Below are 20,176 nucleotides of genomic sequence, written 5' to 3' on the forward strand. Positions count from 1 at the left end.
ATCACTTCTCGGGTTATGTCTGCTGAAGTAAACAGTCGCTCTCTTCCTCTTTGTTCCGCCACAGGCGAACACGCTCCAAATGGAAAATTTTCTAGTCTTGATGTGGATAGAGTTCTTTTTCACTGTAAACCATGCTTTGGATTGGCAGTTTTTTTCTGACGCTGAGGGAATTTTCTCCCATCGTAGCGGCCCTTTAACATAATTAATTTGACAGCGTCCTCAGGTACCAGACATTATCTATGGGGGGGGAGGGGGATTAGTTGCCAGTGAAAGGGGGGGAATCATACGAATATTATAGGGGCCTATGGGAGGATTAGGTAATTTGTATCTTGACACAATCAAAATTCCACCGGCCTAACCCCCCCCCCCCTCCTCCCTACCTCCTAGATGATAAATAAGGACTCGTCTTTATGTAACTGATGTAGCCACCATAAATGCGAGAATATATATACCTGTGGATATGCTTAAAACCTGGAAAAATGCCTTCCTAAGCTATTTCGAGGACCGTTGTAACCCTTGGTCAAGTCAGTATAAACAGCCACTGGTTGTCTGAAAATGATCTTAAAACCGGATCATTGTGTCTGTGAAAACCTTACAAAAACATCACTAAAATTAAGAGAGTGTTCCGGTACCCCAAGCTCGAATAAACTGTTTACCTTCTTGGGGTGATGAGATTGTGCGATAAATCAAGTCGGCCATAATGTCCATATTGTTTGGTCAGTTCCGCCCAAATTCAGCACTCTAATTGGTTCCGGGTTATATAACCCCCCTGTACCACCCCAGCTGTGCGTGAAAGCAATTTTTTCACAAGTGCCTTTGCATAGCGATTTACAGTTACCTTTAGAAGATGGCTCACATCTGTAAACCCTTATCGAATCCTTCCTGACCTCGTCCAGCAAAGATCATGCGGAACAGTGATTTCCACCGGCTTAAGCAAAGTAACGCTGTGAGGTCCACATTCGATAACGGGGGAAATTAGTGTTCCTTCGGGCATATCCGGGATGTCCTGCAACAAAGTGGAGTCATCCTTAGGCACGCGGAAGAAAAAACGCTGCTTGGTGCCCTCTTGAACTGCTCCGCTCCTTACAGTGATAACGACATCAGAGTCCGGTGCGAAAAGCTGTCCACCAGAGCTGTCGAACGTGGCCTCCGCTTCCGTTATGTATCCAGGAGACCTTTAGAAAACAGGGTCGATTATCATAGAAAATATGGTGGAAACTGTGATTTGGACGTCCCCTTGTGAGGAGAAAATGTGACTAAATCGATCTCAGTGAAAAGACAACTTAGATAAAGAGAAAAATTTAAATAATCTGCACTTACACAACTCGTTTTCCCACCCACCTTGTGTCAATTCCATCAGATTGAGAGATATGATGAACATCTGCGACCACAAGATTACTTTGAAAGGGAGGCAAAGTGTGCTGAGCTGGGTTGTTGAGATTCGGTAGAGAATCTCCTGTTTCATCCTCCTGAGTATGCTTTGATCTTGTGGGGCTTTCAGTCTATCAGTTAAATATGCAGTAAAAATCACTCTCTGAAATGGCAACAAAGTGTTCAAGGAAGGTCAATATTCTGGACGAACCCTCCATTACTATACCTGTTCCGTGTAAGCTCCTGTCGCGCTTGATATAGAAGTCCTATTACAACAGTCCGACGATGCCACACAGCGTGGAGGGCGTATGCAGTTTGGACGAGGACAAGCGAGGCTACACCCTGTAAATAACAAGACATTGCGGCAATTATTTGAATACCTCAATGGCCGCATTTTGGCAGAATATTGTTGAAAAATCTTCGAGACGAAGTCGAGGGCATTACTCAACAATTTTCTCTAAGCTTGAGGTAAATAACTGTTTAAGTATGATTGCTCAGGTGCTTTTGAATTCTGTTGTAAATTCATTCTTCTTTCCAACAAAAGGTTTAACAATTTGTTTACGATGTTGTTAAGTAAGGGATGACCTTTCCATACTTGAACACATCCTATCTCTGCTGGATATTATACTCTACTGCATATACCTTTCCATGCTTGAACACATTCGCACTTCTACTGGATATCATGTTCTACTGCATATACCTTTCCATACTTCAACACATTCGCACTTCTACTGAATATTATGCTCTACTGGATAAACCTTTCCATACTTGAACACATTCGTACATCTACTGGATATCATGCTCTACTGGATATACCTTTCCATACTTGAACACATTTGTACATCTACTGGATATCATGCTCTACTGAATATACCTTTCCATACTTGAATACATTCGCACCTCTACTGGATATCATGCTCTACTGGATATACCTTTCCATACTTGAACACATTCGTACTTCTACTGGATATCATGTTCTACTGGATATACCTTTCCATACTTGAACACATTCGTACTTCTACTGGATATTATGCTCTACTTCTTTAACATATCCCGGAGCACTAAGAAAGGGCGCGAGTAGAAATCTCGGGAGTAAGGGGGTCCGGCATTAGTTTCTTAGAATCATTGGGAGGAATGCCAGGTCTTTGTCATCATTATCATTAGAAATTATAAATTTACACTTTAAATTCGGATGTACTTTTATCTATTGCTCTCAAGTGCTCATGCGCACGTCAAAAGTGACGTACCCCATACTATGCTTAGCAAATAACATAACATAAATAAATTCTTCAGCTGCAAGACATCGAAACCTTTCACCTTTGTTTTTCTTTGGATGCCTCCATCGGTTGATTACCAAACCCGTCGCCAAAACAGCAACAGAAATCAAGGCCACTACTATCCACAGCCAGTGTCGAGAATGATGGGACACATCCTGGCTAGGTTCATGATTTGTTTCTCTGACTTTATTTTCCTTCGTTAGAGGTTGGCTGTTCGATCCCAACGATTTCCCTGTGAAAGTATCAGTTCCCGTAAAAAATGGCTAATATATCAGAGATGTTTTAAATATCCCGTTTGAAATTACAGTGACACATGGTCGAAGTAGCGAACTGAACGTTAAGCGTCACTGTATGCAAAGAAAAGCGCGCAGAGGTTCTTAACACTTGCCGTTTTTTCTTATCCCAGTGTATCTGGTTTCCTAAACAATTTATGAATTATTTTCCACCAGCTTTTCACTTCTCCCATGAACATCCAAAGAAACGTGAGATTCTGAAAATCAACAACCCCCCCTCCCCACCCCTCCATCTCAGTGCCTCCCTCGCGGACCCAAGACCACCCTGCCACCCTGGGGCGGATCCAGAAACTATTGTCAGGGGGAATCCAAACTTTGATTCAGAAAACACAATATAATTTTTCTTACTCGCAATAGGGTCCAACAGACAAAATAGGGGGAGAAAACTCTTTTGGATCATTTGATTTGATCTTTTAGGTCATTTTTTAATTATTCTTTATGCTGAATAGTAACATGCAATCCTGCCGTTGCAAGAATTTTGTTCTCGTACAAGTAGTAAAAATACTCAAACAGATCTCATAGAGAGGAGATCGTGATCCCCGGACCCTCCCCCTGGATATGTCAGGGGAGTAAAGGGAGCTAAGGTTGTGTTGCCAAGGGTGGTCACATTAGCTGGCTACTGACACGCAAAATTGAGGAAGAGAGAGTCAGTTAAGCCTTACATCACCTCCACCTGGTGGTATGATTCTGATAGGATTCTGTGCTGTTTTCGTCATCCATTCCATGATTGATGAACATGGCCTTGACGCTCTCAGAAGGTGAAACAGGCGATGCTACACGCGTTGTCGTTGCATCTGTTCTGTTTGGACGAATTTTTTGTAGTGTACGACTTGGATAGTTCTGATCATCTCCCTGCATTTCAAAATTTGTCGGTGTTTTAAAGGAGGAAACGGATTTTTCTGTCGGGCGAGATGGAGGTCGACGTTTGGAAGGAATATCCGGTCGGGGTGTAGGGCTGATGATTTCTCCCGCGGGAGAAGAGATTGATTTCTCGACGCTCCGTGATGACGATGGTGAGCCATAAAAAGCAGAACTAACCAAAACTGTTCCTTGGTCTACTGCACTACTGGGCTTCGTAGAGAAGAAAACATTTGAAGGCGTTGGATCAACAGAAGGCATTACAGATACAAAGATGTTAGCGTTGACATGTTTCTCAACAAATGCAAGTTGGTGCTGAAACTTTGGGTTCTTTCTGCCATTTTCCCAAGGATTAACCTCCTCTCTTAGAACAAAGAATCGGTCCTCAGGCTTTTTTTTCTCCTTGATATTGTCGCGAACAGAATCGACTGCAAAATGAAAAATGAAAAGCACGATGAAACACAATTGGTGTGGTGTAACAACACAATTAGCGTGGGGTAACATGTCTCACTTTGCGTCACTCAAACTTCTCATTGTCTGAAATTCAAATACCTAAGAAGTATCAGAGCGCTTTGCAACCGAAAAAAAACATTTCAGTCTTCCAAATGTTCACGAGTGTCTGAAGAATCATGGAATCATTTTCCCTTCTTGAGGCTCCGTAGTATATTGTGATTCTTCCGTCAACTTTCCATAGTCCCCCCCCCTCCTTTATGCTCTGCTGTGCGTCCACCAATACCCCCTCCATTTCCCCTAAAAACCATGTGATCCCCCCAAAAGAGTTCTCCCTCCCCGGCGTCAACCCTTAAACTCCATGAGTGATCAAGACAGAATTTCTCCTTACAATATCAATACAATATCAACCAGATAAGTGAAGAGAATAATGAAAACTATCAATTTGGGGATAATTAGTTGATCCAATACTAAATTCTCTCAACGTAAATTACGAAAATTGCATTGTTGACACTAAGGAGAATTACAAATTTGATCTGGCAGTTAAAGGTTTAAATAACGACGATTCCCAATAATCAATACCCCTGGGGGCACCTCCCGTAGGCATACACAACATAACGGCCCTGCGGTCAACCTCGCTCGTTACATCACACAACAGAAAACACCTTTCAGGCTGAAGAGGGCACTTATTCTAGGTCTTTTGTGCACCGTTAATGGAACGCTTGATTGCAGAAAAAGGAAAAGTCGTTTTTATTTTGGAAAGAACTCAACTATTACCTTTAATTCCGCATTCAACTTTACCATAACTGCTGAGGAAGCTCTCGGAAATTGGACACTTGACACAATCAGTGTCTCTCGTCTTTTCACAAGGCCTGAACACGCCGAAGCCTGGAGGACATTGGCTGCATTTCACACAAACAGTATTCGACGTTGAATTACAGGGATGGAACTCGTATTCATTGTGACCACATCTGGTGCAGCGCTTGCATGTTCCTCGGCGAGAAGGCTTATCGTTGTACGTTCCTTCCGCGCACTTTACACATCGTGACTCTTCATTTAGAGAGCAGACTGTAAAAGATCCTGCAGGGCATTTCTTGCAGGATGGACCGGACAACTTGAGATAACTACCGCTGAGCGACTGTAAGAAGACAGAAGGGGAACAACAACAAAGAAATCAGTTTTTTAAGATTAAACTGTCTTTTCCCGAAAAAAACAGGAACAAAAAGCCCTAAATGGGGAAGGGAGAGGGGAGGGGGAGATGAAGAGGGAATGGAGGGGGGAAGGTGGAGAGCTTCTTGTTTACGCCTGCTTAGCTGGCTTCAAAGATCATGAAAGAAAACTTCTGTTTTGAATTCAGTTGGTTATTTGGATTTTTTTTATCGATTCTTATTCATTAAAAAGTTATTTTTAAAACTTCGAACAATAGCACTCAGGAGGTACGATCCTGAGCAAATTGTTACACTAAGTAATAACAGCTTTTTGGTAAGATAAAAATAGTTTAATTTTGAATTAATTTTATTTTTTAGCTTAAGTAAATGACATTTTTTACCAGAGGTCTCAAGTATTGAACGTCAAGTCAAAACAACATTACACGTGATCGGCAACAATATCGTGATGTTTGCCCTTCCGTTTTCCTCTAGTATCAAAGATTTCGCTTTCAATTTGGTTTCTAGCTTTGATGGTATGTTTGGTTGATAACTGTTTTTATCTTGCGATTACTACAGTATTCATGCTTTCGACTTCATGGAATACACGTTTGCTTAAAGATGGCGAAGATCATATTTGGTGGTAATCGTCACTAACTCGTGATGCTGATTACAAACGCAGGAAGCTTTTATGTAACAACGACCCTTCCACTTTCGGTTTCTATTTTTAAAGAGAACAAAGTGCCTATTCATCTCTCTGAATGAAAATTTTATTCTTGCGGGCAAATGCAAAACTCCAAAACGCCATTGAAAATGAGTCAATTAAGGAAGCAACTGTTTAAGTTTTTGACACAGCAACAGCAATCAGTTATATCCAGCGTAAACAGTTTGCACTGACACGAAATATCTACACATCGCGTGACCTGGCGGCACACCGCTATAGTTTTTCTCAATCGCAAGTCTCCATGAAACAGCTCATTTCTTGTCAATTTCGTTAACCACTGTGGTCATTTTCACACGAACTAAACAGGCAAAATATAAATCCTGTTGACGTGACAGCGAGGACTCCATTTCAACATTAAGCTTGTCGGAACCAATCGATTGTACATACAAAGCATGTAAATTACTTCCTGTGATTTTCATACTGACTGAAAAATTGAGTTTGTTTGTGGTCGAATCAGTTTCCTAATCCAAACGAAATAATTGGAGCTTGTGGACAATTAAGTTTACAATAACAGATCAGATATCGAGAATAGTTATGGCGATTCTGCCATTGAAAGCGCCCGTTAGAAAAATAAATCATGCAAGTCATGACAAGACTAGTGTTACAAACGGTCCTAATATACACATCAAACAACATTTACAATACAGAAATGTTAGGGGTACTTACACTGCCTGTGTTGATTCCTATAAATATGAAAGCGAAAAAAAGAACCTCGTACACCATTATAGAGACTGCACGACGAGCAATGTGTCTTTATAAATCAGGAAATTTGATCCCCTTTATCTTTTAAAAAAATTCAGGTATTGCGTAACTTTAGTAACCTTTTTTTAGTTAAACAAACTCTTCTCAAATTTAATGCCAGTACATTCGAGGTTTTTTCCCTGAATGTGACGAATTTATTCAAGGGGTGAAGTGGAGGGGGGGGGGGGGGGGTAAATAGAAGAGGAGGAAAGCTTGATCTATTTTGATCGAGGATGAGCAACCAATAACCAACGATGAGATGAGGATGAGAAAAAAATTCTAACAGATGATTTCGGAGTAGGAAAGACGGTTCACCATTCATTTTCAAGGGGGGAAGGGGAAAGGAAAGGGGTTGACCTGTAAAACTACTCATGCGCAATGCGCAAGAATAATAAAAGAAGAAAGTCAAGCTGGTCAAAACGCAAAAGAAAGAGATTTTCAACAATGGTGCGAAGAAATAAAAGTGTAAATGAATATTGCGCCCAGAAAATTGCCCCAGCCTCCTCTCCCCCATTTTCTAGGCGGGGTACGTAAAGGAAATTATGGGATGACAATCATTGATAGAAGTAAAATTTAAGTACTTTAATTTTTTATGAAGTCTAATCTTGGTTTGTCTCCAGTTGCAACCAATATTTAGAGGACTAAATTTTATGAAGTACCACCGAGTACCACCGAGTACCACCGAGTACCACCAAGTAACACCTCTATCAGTCTAAAGGAGTGAGAGCGCATTTGTGACAAGACCGAAAGTGATGACGGCTGCGAAGAAAACCGCAGAAAGCGCTGAAATAATAAACTGAAGAGAGTCTTTTTTGGGGGATCTCAAAAATCTCCACAGATAGAAAGCAGCTTGGTCCCAAAGGTATAGCAATGAAGGATAATTTAAAAATTTAGAAATATAAGCAGAAAGCGGAAGTGATACATATTAGCAGACAATTAGGTGTATAGAACGCTGATCAACCGCATTACATTCCTTATCTGTCAAAATTATCATCGTTTTTCCCTTAGTTTTTTCGGGTTGGATTCAGTCTTTAGAGGCGTCTAAAGTCTATTTTATGATTGCTGTAATATCAAGTATCGAGCATCCACCAGGGGGTGCGACGGGATTATTCATACTCCATACGTCCAATCCATACGCTACCCCCCCCCCCCCCCTTTTAGGAGAAATGGCCGCCGGCCAGAAGAAGCTTCCTGCTGAGCGCAACTTTAATACTTCTCACAAATTTCCGATTCCATTATTTATCATTATTCCTAAAAAAACATGGGCCAACGTCGGAAAACGTTACTGCACGCAAACGAAGTAAAAGAATGTTAACTGAGAGCAGTTTTCCCAGGCATTTCATCCGTGACAGCTTCTCCTATGTCCTAAGTACTTCCATATATGGCTGATCCAAACATTACAAAGACACCATCACTAAAAGGATTTTTGGGACCAGTTGAGCAACTTTCGTTTCAGGAAGGCGTTGAGTGTCCAACTCAACGCCTTAATTGAAAAATGAGTGTCATTTAAGAATGATTTTGACATTAATCAGATTATTATTTTTATTCATAATTTTGTTTCTGTGGATTACATAAAAAAATCTGTATTAATTGCTACCACTGATATTTTACATGATAAAAAGTTAACTTTTTTCATGTTGATACCTAATTTTGATAAAAAGTGTTTGTTTTAATTACTTGATAGAATAGTTTGATTGCTGAAAAGTCTGATTCGCAAAATTTTTGCTGCACATGCAAAGTTTTGGATTTCAAAACATATCCCAACTGTATACGAGGACAATCACAGTTGAGTGTATTAAAGCACAATGGCAACTAAAAAAATATGTTTTGTCTTTGAATGCTGGTTATCATGAAGAATTGGATTAATGGGAATTGTAATTTAGCAGTCGACGTTCTCCAGGTTGGTTCTTTCTGTCCATTGTTTCCAGGTCTAATTGGAATTTGGAATGTTGAATTACAGAAGACATTGAGACATAATTTCTATTTCTGATTTAGTCCATGAAATCAAAATACTGCCATATCACAACATAGTTAACTTCAGTCTCACTCCAAATCAAAGGTTTGGCAACTAAGTATACAACTGTAAAACGGCCTAATATGGAATTTTCATACACTTGTTCAAAGAATTGCCGCCCTTCCTTGAACTGGAGTAGCAGCTTCACACTCTGCAACTTAAGAGGACAGAAAGTTGATTTAAAATTTACACAGCAAAACATGCAGTCCGTTGCTTTGCAAAGTTCATATGACCATGGTGGTATTACTTTAAACCACAGGACTAGAGAAAGAGGCAATTTTATTTTTCATGCCACTCTCACTTAGTCCTTACACCTTACTTTTGCAACATCATTTTTTTTTCCACTTATTTCGGCTTTCGACTCGCTCAACGGACTTCACCGAAAAGGAGGAACTGCTCGTTGTCTACTGTTGTCATTACAGAGTTTAAGAAACGACGACTGCGACGCCGTGGACAACGAGAAGAAATTTACAAAGATTTATAACGCACGTGCACAGCCATTATTCTACTCACGAAACCTTTTTTTTAGGGACGTTGCCGTTGCCGTTGCCGTCGTGGTTTTCTTAAACTCCCTATTAATTGTCGTAAAGCCAAAAGCAAAGCAGTCTCCACGGCCAGTCAACAATGAAAATTATTGGCGTGACGAAGGAGAAAAGTTCCAGCTTACACGCGAGTCCTTCCACATCTTACCGCCGTGGTTGGAGGGAAATAATGGCAGAAATCAGCTGACTAAGAAAGTTAAAAATCCGAGGATAAATGTAGTATTCCCTTCAATTCAAGTGACGCGACTGGCTTCAAACGTTGGAAAACACGAGTAATAAAGTCGCCACCAATAGTTTTGAACATATAATTAGTTGGAATAATAGATGGTGCAGGGTTGCTAGACCAATCAAGGAACGACGTTATGTACGGTACTGAAATACCAATGCAATTCCAGAGTACTTACGACAGTCAATTAAAAAATTCTTGATTTTATTTCAGATGCAAGCGAATCTGGAATAAAGATGATAATAGTAATACAATGACATTTTTATTTAGAGACCTTACCTTAATTCTCTAAACTTTTTCAAAGCTTCCGTGCAGCGTGCCTCACGAAGAACGTCACACAGTTTTTCGGTAGTAGCTTCCTCGCCGAAACGTTTTTTCCACTTCAGCAGACCTTGGAAAAAACTCTCCTCCACCCCATATTCCTTATGATTCACGCAAATATTTTCGATTTCTGGTTCCTTGAGACCCAGTTTTCGCAGGACATTCTTCCATTTAGCACCGATTTCCTCGCGTATGCAGTGGAAATGGTCTTCTGTTACTGGTTGTCTGTCACTGCCCAGCGAGGATATATCGCAGCTGAAAGATTCTGTTTGGTTGGCCGAGGAATCTGCCAAAAAATAGAAATTATTTTTCAGACAATATCATCGCTTTTACCTTAATCTTTTCCGTAAATGCGCTGACAAGCTTTCTCCATTTATTCATCCAAGTCGCGTCAATCCTACCACGGGACTGTATTCCTCTCAATTGAGCTCCAATATTCTAAAGTAATTTTCACTTCAGCATGGAAGGTAATCTGTAGTTGCTTTTGTTTTGCTGCATTTCGTCCTGTGATTGTTCAAGAAAATTCGCGCCTCTCTCTCAACCAATTAGATGCAAGACTTTAATCGATTGCGACGTGTTCGCTCCTGTTTTCCCGCGCTTTAGGCAGTTTGTTGGTTTTTAATTTGAGTTCTCATTGACTCCTTGTGATATTTACCCGAGAACTGACTGCTGGTAAATAATACTTTGGTTTTGGTTTTCCGATACAAACATTAGAATTCGCTCTCACTGTTTTAGTTAGGTTCTTGTTAGAGATGATCGAGCGAAGAGATTGAATCTCGCTTCCAGACTTAATTCTCGGCAAGGGTAATCGCTATCAAATTGTTCTTAAATCACTCAGGTTCCGGTTTTCGTAGATCCCAGGAATATCTAGAAGCATCTAATCCTGTGTCGTGAATCTTGTTAAAAAATGATTCTCAAAACATATAGAAACACGAGAGAAGCATTTAGAGTCCTTCCATGAGGACCATTTCGGCTTAAACTGAATAGTATATCTTGGTTCCATCAACTGAGTTGAACTTGTAAATTGGCTGCCGTAAACAGTTCCTGAAGCTGACGTTTCGACCTTTGCCCCTAGTCAGAGCGAATGACGAAGGCTAACGCTCGAAACGTCAGCTTAAGAAACGCCTTACAGCGGCAAATTTGCATTATCAACTCAGTTGATAAAACCAAATTATCTTGTTATACCGATTGTTTTTTAGTCACGCATCTGATTGGCTGGGAAAGTGGCTTGAACTGTCTAAGCCAATCAAGGAGCCCAATTAAGGAAAACCAATGTTATCCCGCATTACTTTTGACACTCAATTAAAAATTGCGCTAGTATGATAACCAATCGATGTCACCAACCCATTGAATTTATCGTTTCTTGGCTTCCATTGATTTCGTTTTCCTCTGGTGGCATTGTGATAGAAACTGCGCCCGCAACCTTACGACCGTTGGAACAAGTGCCACTCTCAGAATTTTGGACAAAAATATTTCGAGCTGTCTGCGGATTGAATAACAAACAAAATTTTAAAAAAACAGCCTCGAAGACATATTGACGCTACGTACACGACCCCGGTTCAATTACTGTAGGTTTGCTTCACGAATATTCAACAATATTCACTTATCCTATGGGAGAAAATTTGTTAAGTATAATTGTTCGGGTGACTATCAGGGGTTAAACGTAGATTTTATTCTATTTCTTCACCTCCAGTTTGTCACGCATTAAAAACTAAGGCACAGAGTTTGGTGCTTAGAACCCGTGGTTAAAACGGTATAGTGCACATGACCGTAGCAAAACTGAACGAAACGAGATATTAATTTGTAGCGGTCGTGTCAACGTTCGTTTGCTAGAAAGTGTTAAACAGGCTTAATATGTCTCACAATAAGCCAATTACGACCAGTTAAATCCGAAACGTTTAGCGTTATTTCGATAACCTTCTGGCGCGGGGTGACTACAGAGAGATATAACGCACTCCTTAGCAATTATACTGACATACCATAGGGGTGCGACTGTTTTGCGATTCATCACATGTGGGCCTCGACTGATAGTTTAACGAATGGAGAACGAATTTTGTTCGACTGTGGTAGCAATGATATACAAACACAGGAAGAGTAAAATGGTTTACGACTGGGCAACTAATTTTACACGACTTGGGCACAAATTAACGTAATTACAGGCGCACGAATGCTCAATTACTGCCACACGAAAGTTTTATGACTTCTGTACGATAGTGTACTTCACCTGTCGCGGTGAATACCCCGGGTAAAGATAAATTGAATACTCTGTTGGGCTGTCTTCTTGATTAAATTTAAGGTTGCAGGAAAATTCTTTCACTCCTGGACGTGCCGGTCTAACTGCAAAATCACAGGCATCTTTAGCACGGAATCCATTGCGATATGCAGTGTCGTAGTTGTATTTCTACAAAGAAAGGTTAAAACGTATTACCTTACATGGAAACTACTCAATTTATGGAAAAAGAAATGAACCATCCAAGTGTTTCTTTGATATCATAAATTCTTTCTCACTCTCCAAGACCTTGGTCAACTCCGCACATAACTTTATAACTGAGGTCATGGGAAAACATTCCGAAGCAATTTTTGGTAAGAATGAGTTGTCATGATACGAAACATGACACGCAAAAGAAGCATTAGGCATTTGTTGGGGGGTAGAGGGGGGGAAAGGGAAAACGAATTTAAAGAAAATCCAAGATGACGTCATGCAATAATTTGCAGTGTCCAGCGGTTATACCACAAGATCTGTTGGAATTGCATGTTAAATCTGCTCAATACCTGTAGACTGGGAGTCTTATCCAGTTCCCAACCGTCTTCAAGATCAGTGAGCTTCACGATCACATCCTTTTCGTCGTCGTACATCTTAAACGGTTTCTCCTTTGATGATCTCGAGCCAGGAAAAGACTCTTTCTCCTGCGCTTTCACTCGCTTGGTAAATAAAGATGTAAATCAAAGCATAAAGAGCGTCACTTAAGATGTTGTAAAATAAATCTCAACACAAATCTCAATCCAAATAAAACAGTGCAACAAATATTACAAAGTTGACCCGACCCAGACCTCCCTCCTTTACGCGACTTGACCCAAGCCTCCCTCGTTTTTTTCACTCCTCCGCTATTATCGTACCGTTTACAGCTACCACTTAGCATTTCTCTCAGGTTTACTAACTGAACGCCTGGAACAGGCTAGCAACAAAGAATCGTCTGAAAACACCCAGGCTCAAAAAATATGGTAGATGTAGGCCCCAGCTATTGAGTTTTTAAGGAGGTAGGGGGAGGGGGAGGGGGAGGGAGGTAGTTCGCACTCCTGCACCTCTTCCCTAAATCCGTCCTCTGAGCTTATTTGAGCTCATTATGCTATACTTGACCATTTTAGCTGACTACTCGTTTTGCGACTTACCTTCTTTGAATCCTCATTATCACTGTAAATGTAGAAGCGTAGGTAAATGTGATCACTTTTCGGGTTATGTCTGCTGAAGTAAACAGTCGCTCTCTTCCTCTTTGTTCCGCCACAGGCGAACACGCTCCAAATGGAAAATTTTCTAGTCTTGATGTGGATAGAGTTCTTTTTCACTGTAAACCATGCTTTGGATTGGCAGTTTTTTTCTGACGCTGAGGGAATTTTCTCCCATCGTAGCGGTCCTTTAACATAATTAATTTGACAGCTTCCTCAGGTACCAGACATTATCTATGGGGGGAGGGGGGAAGGGGGGATTAGTTGCCAGTGAAAGGGGGGGAATCATACGAATATTATAGGGGCCTATGGGAGGATTAGGTAATTTGTATCTTGACACAACCAAAATTCCTACCCCCCTTCCCTACCTACCTAGATGATAAATAAGGACTCGTCTCTATGTAACTGATGTAGCCACCATAAATGCGAGAATATATACATGTGGATATGCTTAAAACCTGGAAAAATGCCTTCCTAAGCTATTTCTAGGATCGTTGTAACCTTTGGTCAAGTCAGTATAAACAGCCACTGATTGTCTGAAAATGATCTTAAAACCGGATCATTGTGTCTGTTAAAACCTTACAAAAACATCACTAAAATTAAAAGAGTGTTCCGGTACCCCAAGCTCGAATAAACTGTTTACATTCTTGGGGTGATGAGATTGTGCGATAAATCAAGTCGGCCATAATGTCCATATTGTTTGGTCGGTTCAGCCCAAATTCAGCACTCTAATTGGTTCCGGGTTATATAACCCTCCTGTACCACTTCCATTTGTGCGTAAAAGCGATTTTTTTAAAAGTGCTTTTGCATAGCGATTTACAGTTACCTTTTGAAGATGGCTCACATCTGTAAACCCTTATCGAATCCTTCCTGACCTCGTCCAAGCAGAGATCATGCGGAACAGTGATTTCCACCGGCTTGAGCAAGGTAACGTTGTGAGGTCCACATTCGACAACGGGGGAAATAAGTGTTCCTTCGGGCATATCCGGGATGTCCTGCAACAAAGTGGAGTCATCCTTGGGCACGCGGAAGAAAAAACGCTGCTTGGTGCCCTCTTGAACTGCTCCACTCCCTACAGTGATAACGACATCAGAGTCCGGTGCGAAAAGCTTTCCACCAGAGCTGTCGAACGTGGCCTCCGCTTTTGTTATGTATCCAGGGGACCTATAGAAAACAGGGTCGATTATCATAGAAAATATGAGGGAAACTGTGATTTGGACGTCCCGTTATGAGGAGAAAATGGGACTAAATCGACCTCAGTGATAAGACAACTTAGATAAAGAAAAAATTAACTTACACAACTCGTTTCCCCACTAACCCTGTGCCAGTTCCATCAAATTGAGAGGTATGATGAACATCTGCGACCACAAGATTACTTTGAAAGGTAGGCAAAGTGTCTTGAGCTGGGTTGTTGAGATTTGGTAGAGAATCTTCTGTTTCATCCTCCTGACTATACTTTGATCTTGTGGGGCTTTCAGTCTATCAGTTAAATAAGCAGTAAAAATCACTCTCTGAAATGGCAACAAAGTGTTCAGGGAAGGTCAATATTGTGGACGAACCCACCATTACTATACCTGTTCTGTGTAAGCTCCTGTAGCGCTTGATATAGAAGCCCCATCACAACAGTCCGACGATGCCACACAGCGTGGAGGGCGTATGTAGTTTGGACGAGGACAAGCGAAGCTACTCCCTGTAAGTAACAAGACATTACGATAATTATTTGAATACCTTAATAGCCGCATTTTTGGCGGAATATTCTAAAATAATCTTCAAGACGCAGACGAGAGCATTATTCAACAATATTTTTTAGCTTCAGGCAAATAGCTGTTTGAGTGTAATTCCTCAGGTGCTTTTGAATTCTGTTGTAAATTCTTTCTGCTGTGCAACAAAAGGTTTAACAATATATTTACGATGTTCTTAAGTAAAGGATGACCTCTCCATACTTGAACACATCCTACCTCTACTGGATATCATGCTCTACTGGATATACCTTTCCATACTTGAACACAAACAAACAATCGAGCAAATGACGATAGTCTTCTACATGATTCAACGGCGTGGTAGGCTTCAGACGTCAATACCAGGTTACACATGCACTCATCACCTTTGTATCACACAGTGAGCCTCTAATTTAATATATCTTTCGCCAGTTGTAAGCAATGTAAAGGAAAAAACGGTGACATTTCTTTACATCAGATACGAAAGCCTACCTTTCCATGCTTGAACACATTCGTACTTCTACTGGATATCATTTTCTACTGGATATACCTTTCCATACTTGAACACATTCGTACTTCTACTGTATATCATTTTCTACTGGATATACCTTGCCATACTTGAATACATTCGCACAGAAATACCTAGATATACCTATAAAGGGCGTGAGTAGAGGTCTCGGGGGTAAAGGGGGTCTTAGGGGGTCCTGCATTACTTTCTTAGAATCATTGGGGGGCATGCCAGGTTTCTGTTATCGTTATCATTAAAAATTATAAATTTAAACTTTGGATTCGGTGTCTTTTTATCCATTGCACTCAAGTGCTCATGCGCACGTCAAAAGTGACGTACCCGATACCATGCTCACCAAATAACCTAACATAACTAAATCCCTCAGCTGCAAGACAGGATCAATATCAGTATCTGGGCAACTGCCCACCTACCTCTCCCCTACGTCGGGTTAGGGGAGGGGTAGGTGGGCAGTTGCCCAGATACTGATATTGATCCGCAAGATATCCAAATCATTTACCTTTGGTTTTCTTCTGATGCCTCCATCGCTTGATTATTAAAATCATCGCCAAAGCAGCAACGGAAACCAATATCACTACTATCACTAGCCAGTTTTGAGAATGTTGGAACACACCCTGGTCAGATTCATGGTACGGGGCTCTGACCTCATTTTCCTCTGTTGGAGGAGGGAAGTCAACTTCTATATGTCCGTTGTCACTGGTGACCATTAATGTCGCTTTGTTAATATCAGTTCCTGTAAAAAAATTATCGAAAGGGACCGACAAAAATAGATGATATATCAGAGATATTTTGAATATCCCGTTTAGAATTACACAGACACATGGTCGAAGTAGCAACCTGAGTGTTAAGCGTCACTGTCAGCGCAAAAAAGCTCGCAGAAGTTCTTAACACTAGCTGTTGTCATCTGGTTTCCTAAAAAATTAACGGATTATTGTCCACCGGCTTTTCACTTCTCCTTTGAACATCTAAAGAAATGTGAGATGAACTTCTTTGTGAAGTTCAAATGAATTTCTGAAAATCAACAACTCCCCCCCCCCCCCCCGCCACCTTTGTGCCTCCCTCGCAGACTCAGGAGACAACGCACCCAACCACCCTGGAGCGGATGCAGAAATTATTGTTGGGGGGATCCAAACTTTGATTAAGAAAAGACAATTTTTCTTTTCCGCAATAGGGTCCAACAAACTGAGGAGGACAAAGTCAGTTAAGCCTTACCTAGACTCCACCTGGTATTGCGATGTCGATAGGATTCTGTGCTAAGTTCTTCATCCATTCTATGGTTGATGTACATGGCTTTGACGCTCTTAGAAGGTGAAACAGGTGATGCTACACGCGTTGTCGTTGCATCTGTTCCGTTTTGACGGGTGTTTCGCGGTGTACGACTCGGATAGCTCCCATCATCTCCTTGAATTTCAAAATTTGTCGGTGTTTTAAAGTAGGAAACGGATTTTTCTGTCGGGCGAGATGGAGGTCGACGTTTTGAAGGAATATCCGGTCGGAGTGTAGGGTCGATGATTTTTCCCGCGGGAAAAGTAATGGATTTCTCGACGTTCCGTGATGACGATGGTGAGCTATAAAAAGCAGAACTAACCAAAATTGTTCCTTGGTCTACAACACTAGTGGGCTTCGTAGAGAAGAAAACATTTGAAGGCGTTGGATTAACAGAAGGTAACGCAGATACAATGATGTTAGCGTTGACATGTTTTTCGACGAATGCAAGTCGATGCTGAGACTTGGGGTTCTTCCTGCCATTTTCCCAGGGATTAACCTCCTCTCTTAGAACAAAGAAACTATCCTTGAGCTTTTCTTTCTCCCTGATATTGTTGCGAAAAGAATCAACTGCAAAACAGAAAAATGAAACGCATGATAAGACACAACTGGCGTGTAACATATCTCAGTTGCCATCACTTAAACTTCTCATGTCAAACATTCAAATACCTAAGAAGTATCAGAGCACTTTGCAACCGAAAAAAATCTTCTAGTTTCGAAATTTTCACGAGTGTCTGAAGAATCATGGAACAAAGATTTCTTTTGCCGATTCCTTTTTTCACAACACAACCGTGTCTTGATATGGGACCAGTCATTTTTTATTCAGGGGGGGGGGGGGTTTGGAAGATTCTGGTTGTGTCACTATAAAATTTACCTTTTCCCTTCTTAAGGCTCCGTAATATTTTTGTGATTCCTCCCTCAACTTTCCATAGCCCCCCCCCCCCCCCTTTATGCTCCGCTGTGCGACAACCAATACCCCCTTCATTTCCCCTAAAAACCATGTGATCCCCCCCAAGAGAGTTCTCCCTCCCTGGCGTTAACCCTTTAACTCCCATGAGTGATCAAGATAGAATTTCTCCTTACAAGATCAATACAATATCAACCAGATAAGTGATGAGAGTAAAGAAAAACATCAATTTGGGGATCCAATGCTAAATTCTCTGAACTAACATTAATAAGAATTTTATGGTTGACAGTAAGGAGAATTACAAATTTGATCTGGGAGTTAAAGTGTTAATTAACAACTGGTCCCAATAATCAATTCCACTCTGGTTGGCACCTTCCGTAGGCATACACAACATAACGGCCCTTGGGTCAACCCCCGCTCGTAACATCTAACAACAGAAAACACCTTTCAGGCTGAAGAGGGCACTTATTTTAGGTCTTTTTTGCACCGTTTATGGAACGTTTGATTGCAGGAAAAGGAAAAGTCGTTCTGACTTTGGAAAGAAATTCAACTATTACCTTTAATTCCGCATTCAACTTTACCATAACTGCTGAGGAAGCTCTCGGGAACTGGACACTTAACACAATCAGTGTCTCTAGTCTTTTCACAAGGCCTGAACACACCGAAGCCTGGAGGACATTCCCTGCATTTTACACAAACGGTATTCGACGTTGAATTACAGGGATGGGACTTGTATTCATTGTGACCACATCTGGTGCAGCGCTTGCATGTTCCTCGGCGAGAAGGCTTATCGTTGTACGTTCCTTCCGCGCACTTTACACATCGTGACTCTTCATTTAGAGAGCAGACTGTAAAAGATCCTGCAGGGCATTTCTTGCAGGACGGACTGGACAACTTGGGATAACTACCGCTGAGCGACTGTAAGAAGACAGAAGGGGAACAACAACAAAGAAATCAGTTTGGATTACACTTTGTTTACCGGGAAAATCAAAGTGCTCTGTGAGCAAACTCGTGAATTGACACATGATTTTTTAGATTATGTTTAATGTTATCTGGTTTAGGGAATTTTGTGGTTGATTGTCATATCTAGAGTACGAGCAGTAGTTCAGTGTTCGCTAATGTAGCAAAGAAACAAAGTAACGTTGGGATAAGAAGGCATTACAATTGAAATGATCATGCTATTACATTTGACAAGGTGGATGATGTCATGTGTTTTAAACGTCTATCATTTTTGTTTCTGGTTCAAAAGAAAAGGTTGGAAGTAATGTGGGTGAAAAGTAAAATTTACTGTCTTTCGTTGTAAATATTAGAAAATCAAGGCAATACTGTCTTAATGAAAACATTAACGATTCCCTCTTTATCAAATGAGACAAACGGGAACGAGTTTTGAGTGATATAACTAAGCCAAGCCTGCCACCGTCATTTTGGATCTCCACCTGGGTAGATTTAGGTCACGTGCTAGGCAACGTATGATCAATAACAAGATAGAATTTCATTTCAGGCCTATTTATCAATTTTGTGGTGTGTAACTTTCGCATTTTAGTACGTTGTTTGTATGTTGAATCTTCAAATTGTCTTGAAACTTAAAAGAAAATTGTTCTTTAAAAATTCACTGAAAATCGGTAGCTAAAATTGTTTGTTTAGGTGTTATCTGATTTTCGTGTTAACTTGTTATTTCGTCAGTCGCCGGCATCTTTTGTTGCTTCTCACAGGAAAAACACACGCGACGAAACGTAATGATCAATTTTGTCCTCAATCTCACGCTATAACAGAAAAAGCTTTTGAACATCTGTAAACTCCGAGCCCTTCGCAGTAAGTGATATTTTCAATGAATCTTCGGATTATTTTCAAGTTCAAGGATTGTAAATTACAATTTTATGAAAAACGAAGGTTGTTCTGTTATTTCAGTGTGAATCCTTGCATGCCTGCCAGTCGCTGGCGCCGCTTGTTGAAACTAAAACGAAAAAAAAAACTCTTTTAAGATTATCATTGGCTTCTTTTTCACCCCACCACTATTCTTAGCAACAAAGGTCGCCATTTCGTCTGTTTATTGCTCGCCAAAAACTATAAAATGCACTCAAAAGCCTAAAATCTAAAAAAAGTTTACAGGAATCGACCAATCGAGCGAGCGAATGCCATTCCCCACATCGTATCTATAACTCGCTATTACGCATGCGCGCAATTCACGAGTTAAAAAGGAACAAAAAGCACAAAATGGGGGAGTGGGAGGAGAGGGGGGGGGGAGAAAGATGAAGAGGGAGGGGAGGGGAGAGGGGGAGGCTCCTTTTCTACGTGTCTATGTTTACGCCAGCTTAGCTAGCTTCTAAGATCAAGAAAAAGCAAACATCAGTTT

The 20,176-nt window shown here is 40.9% G+C and overlaps 3 protein-coding genes across 4 annotated transcripts; all 3 read right to left on the minus strand.

The window, feature by feature from the left end:
* Positions 1 to 87: 87 nt before the first annotated feature.
* LOC149038626 (uncharacterized) lies at positions 88 to 2,963 on the minus strand. The gene is made up of 6 exons (XM_089184164.1): positions 2,954 to 2,963; positions 2,689 to 2,880; positions 1,598 to 1,713; positions 1,342 to 1,502; positions 839 to 1,175; positions 88 to 191 (listed from the first exon to the last, which is right to left on the minus strand). The coding sequence occupies exons 1-5, from the start codon at positions 2,961 to 2,963 to the stop codon at positions 869 to 871; spliced, it is 786 nt and encodes a 261-aa protein (XP_089040290.1). The 3' UTR covers positions 88 to 191; positions 839 to 868.
* Positions 2,748 to 6,896, minus strand: LOC149038627 (uncharacterized). The gene is made up of 4 exons (XM_089184909.1): positions 6,785 to 6,896; positions 5,027 to 5,387; positions 3,604 to 4,227; positions 2,748 to 2,880 (listed from the first exon to the last, which is right to left on the minus strand). Exons 1-3 carry the CDS (start codon positions 6,839 to 6,841, stop codon positions 3,605 to 3,607), a joined length of 1,041 nt encoding a protein of 346 aa, XP_089041035.1. The 5' UTR covers positions 6,842 to 6,896; the 3' UTR covers positions 2,748 to 2,880; position 3,604.
* Positions 6,897 to 8,387: 1,491 nt separating this feature from the next.
* On the minus strand, positions 8,388 to 18,909 carry LOC149038628 (uncharacterized). 2 transcript variants are annotated; one of them, XM_089184903.1, is made up of 12 exons: positions 18,381 to 18,909; positions 16,863 to 17,486; positions 16,150 to 16,383; positions 14,981 to 15,096; positions 14,704 to 14,885; positions 14,233 to 14,570; positions 13,353 to 13,594; positions 12,735 to 12,884; positions 12,187 to 12,363; positions 11,307 to 11,445; positions 9,921 to 10,248; positions 8,388 to 9,030 (listed from the first exon to the last, which is right to left on the minus strand). In XM_089184903.1, the coding sequence occupies exons 2-12, from the start codon at positions 16,936 to 16,938 to the stop codon at positions 9,018 to 9,020; spliced, it is 1,995 nt and encodes a 664-aa protein (XP_089041029.1). In that variant the 5' UTR covers positions 16,939 to 17,486; positions 18,381 to 18,909; the 3' UTR covers positions 8,388 to 9,017. The 2 variants fall into 2 exon arrangements, 1 of the variants encoding a protein (XP_089041029.1); XR_016180457.1 differs by lacking the exon at positions 11,307 to 11,445.
* Positions 18,910 to 20,176: the final 1,267 nt, after the last annotated feature.

This window comes from Pocillopora damicornis, chromosome 10 (assembly GCF_964200805.1).
Source record: "Pocillopora damicornis chromosome 10, jaPocDami1.2, whole genome shotgun sequence".
Taxonomy (NCBI): Eukaryota; Metazoa; Cnidaria; class Anthozoa; order Scleractinia; family Pocilloporidae; genus Pocillopora; species Pocillopora damicornis.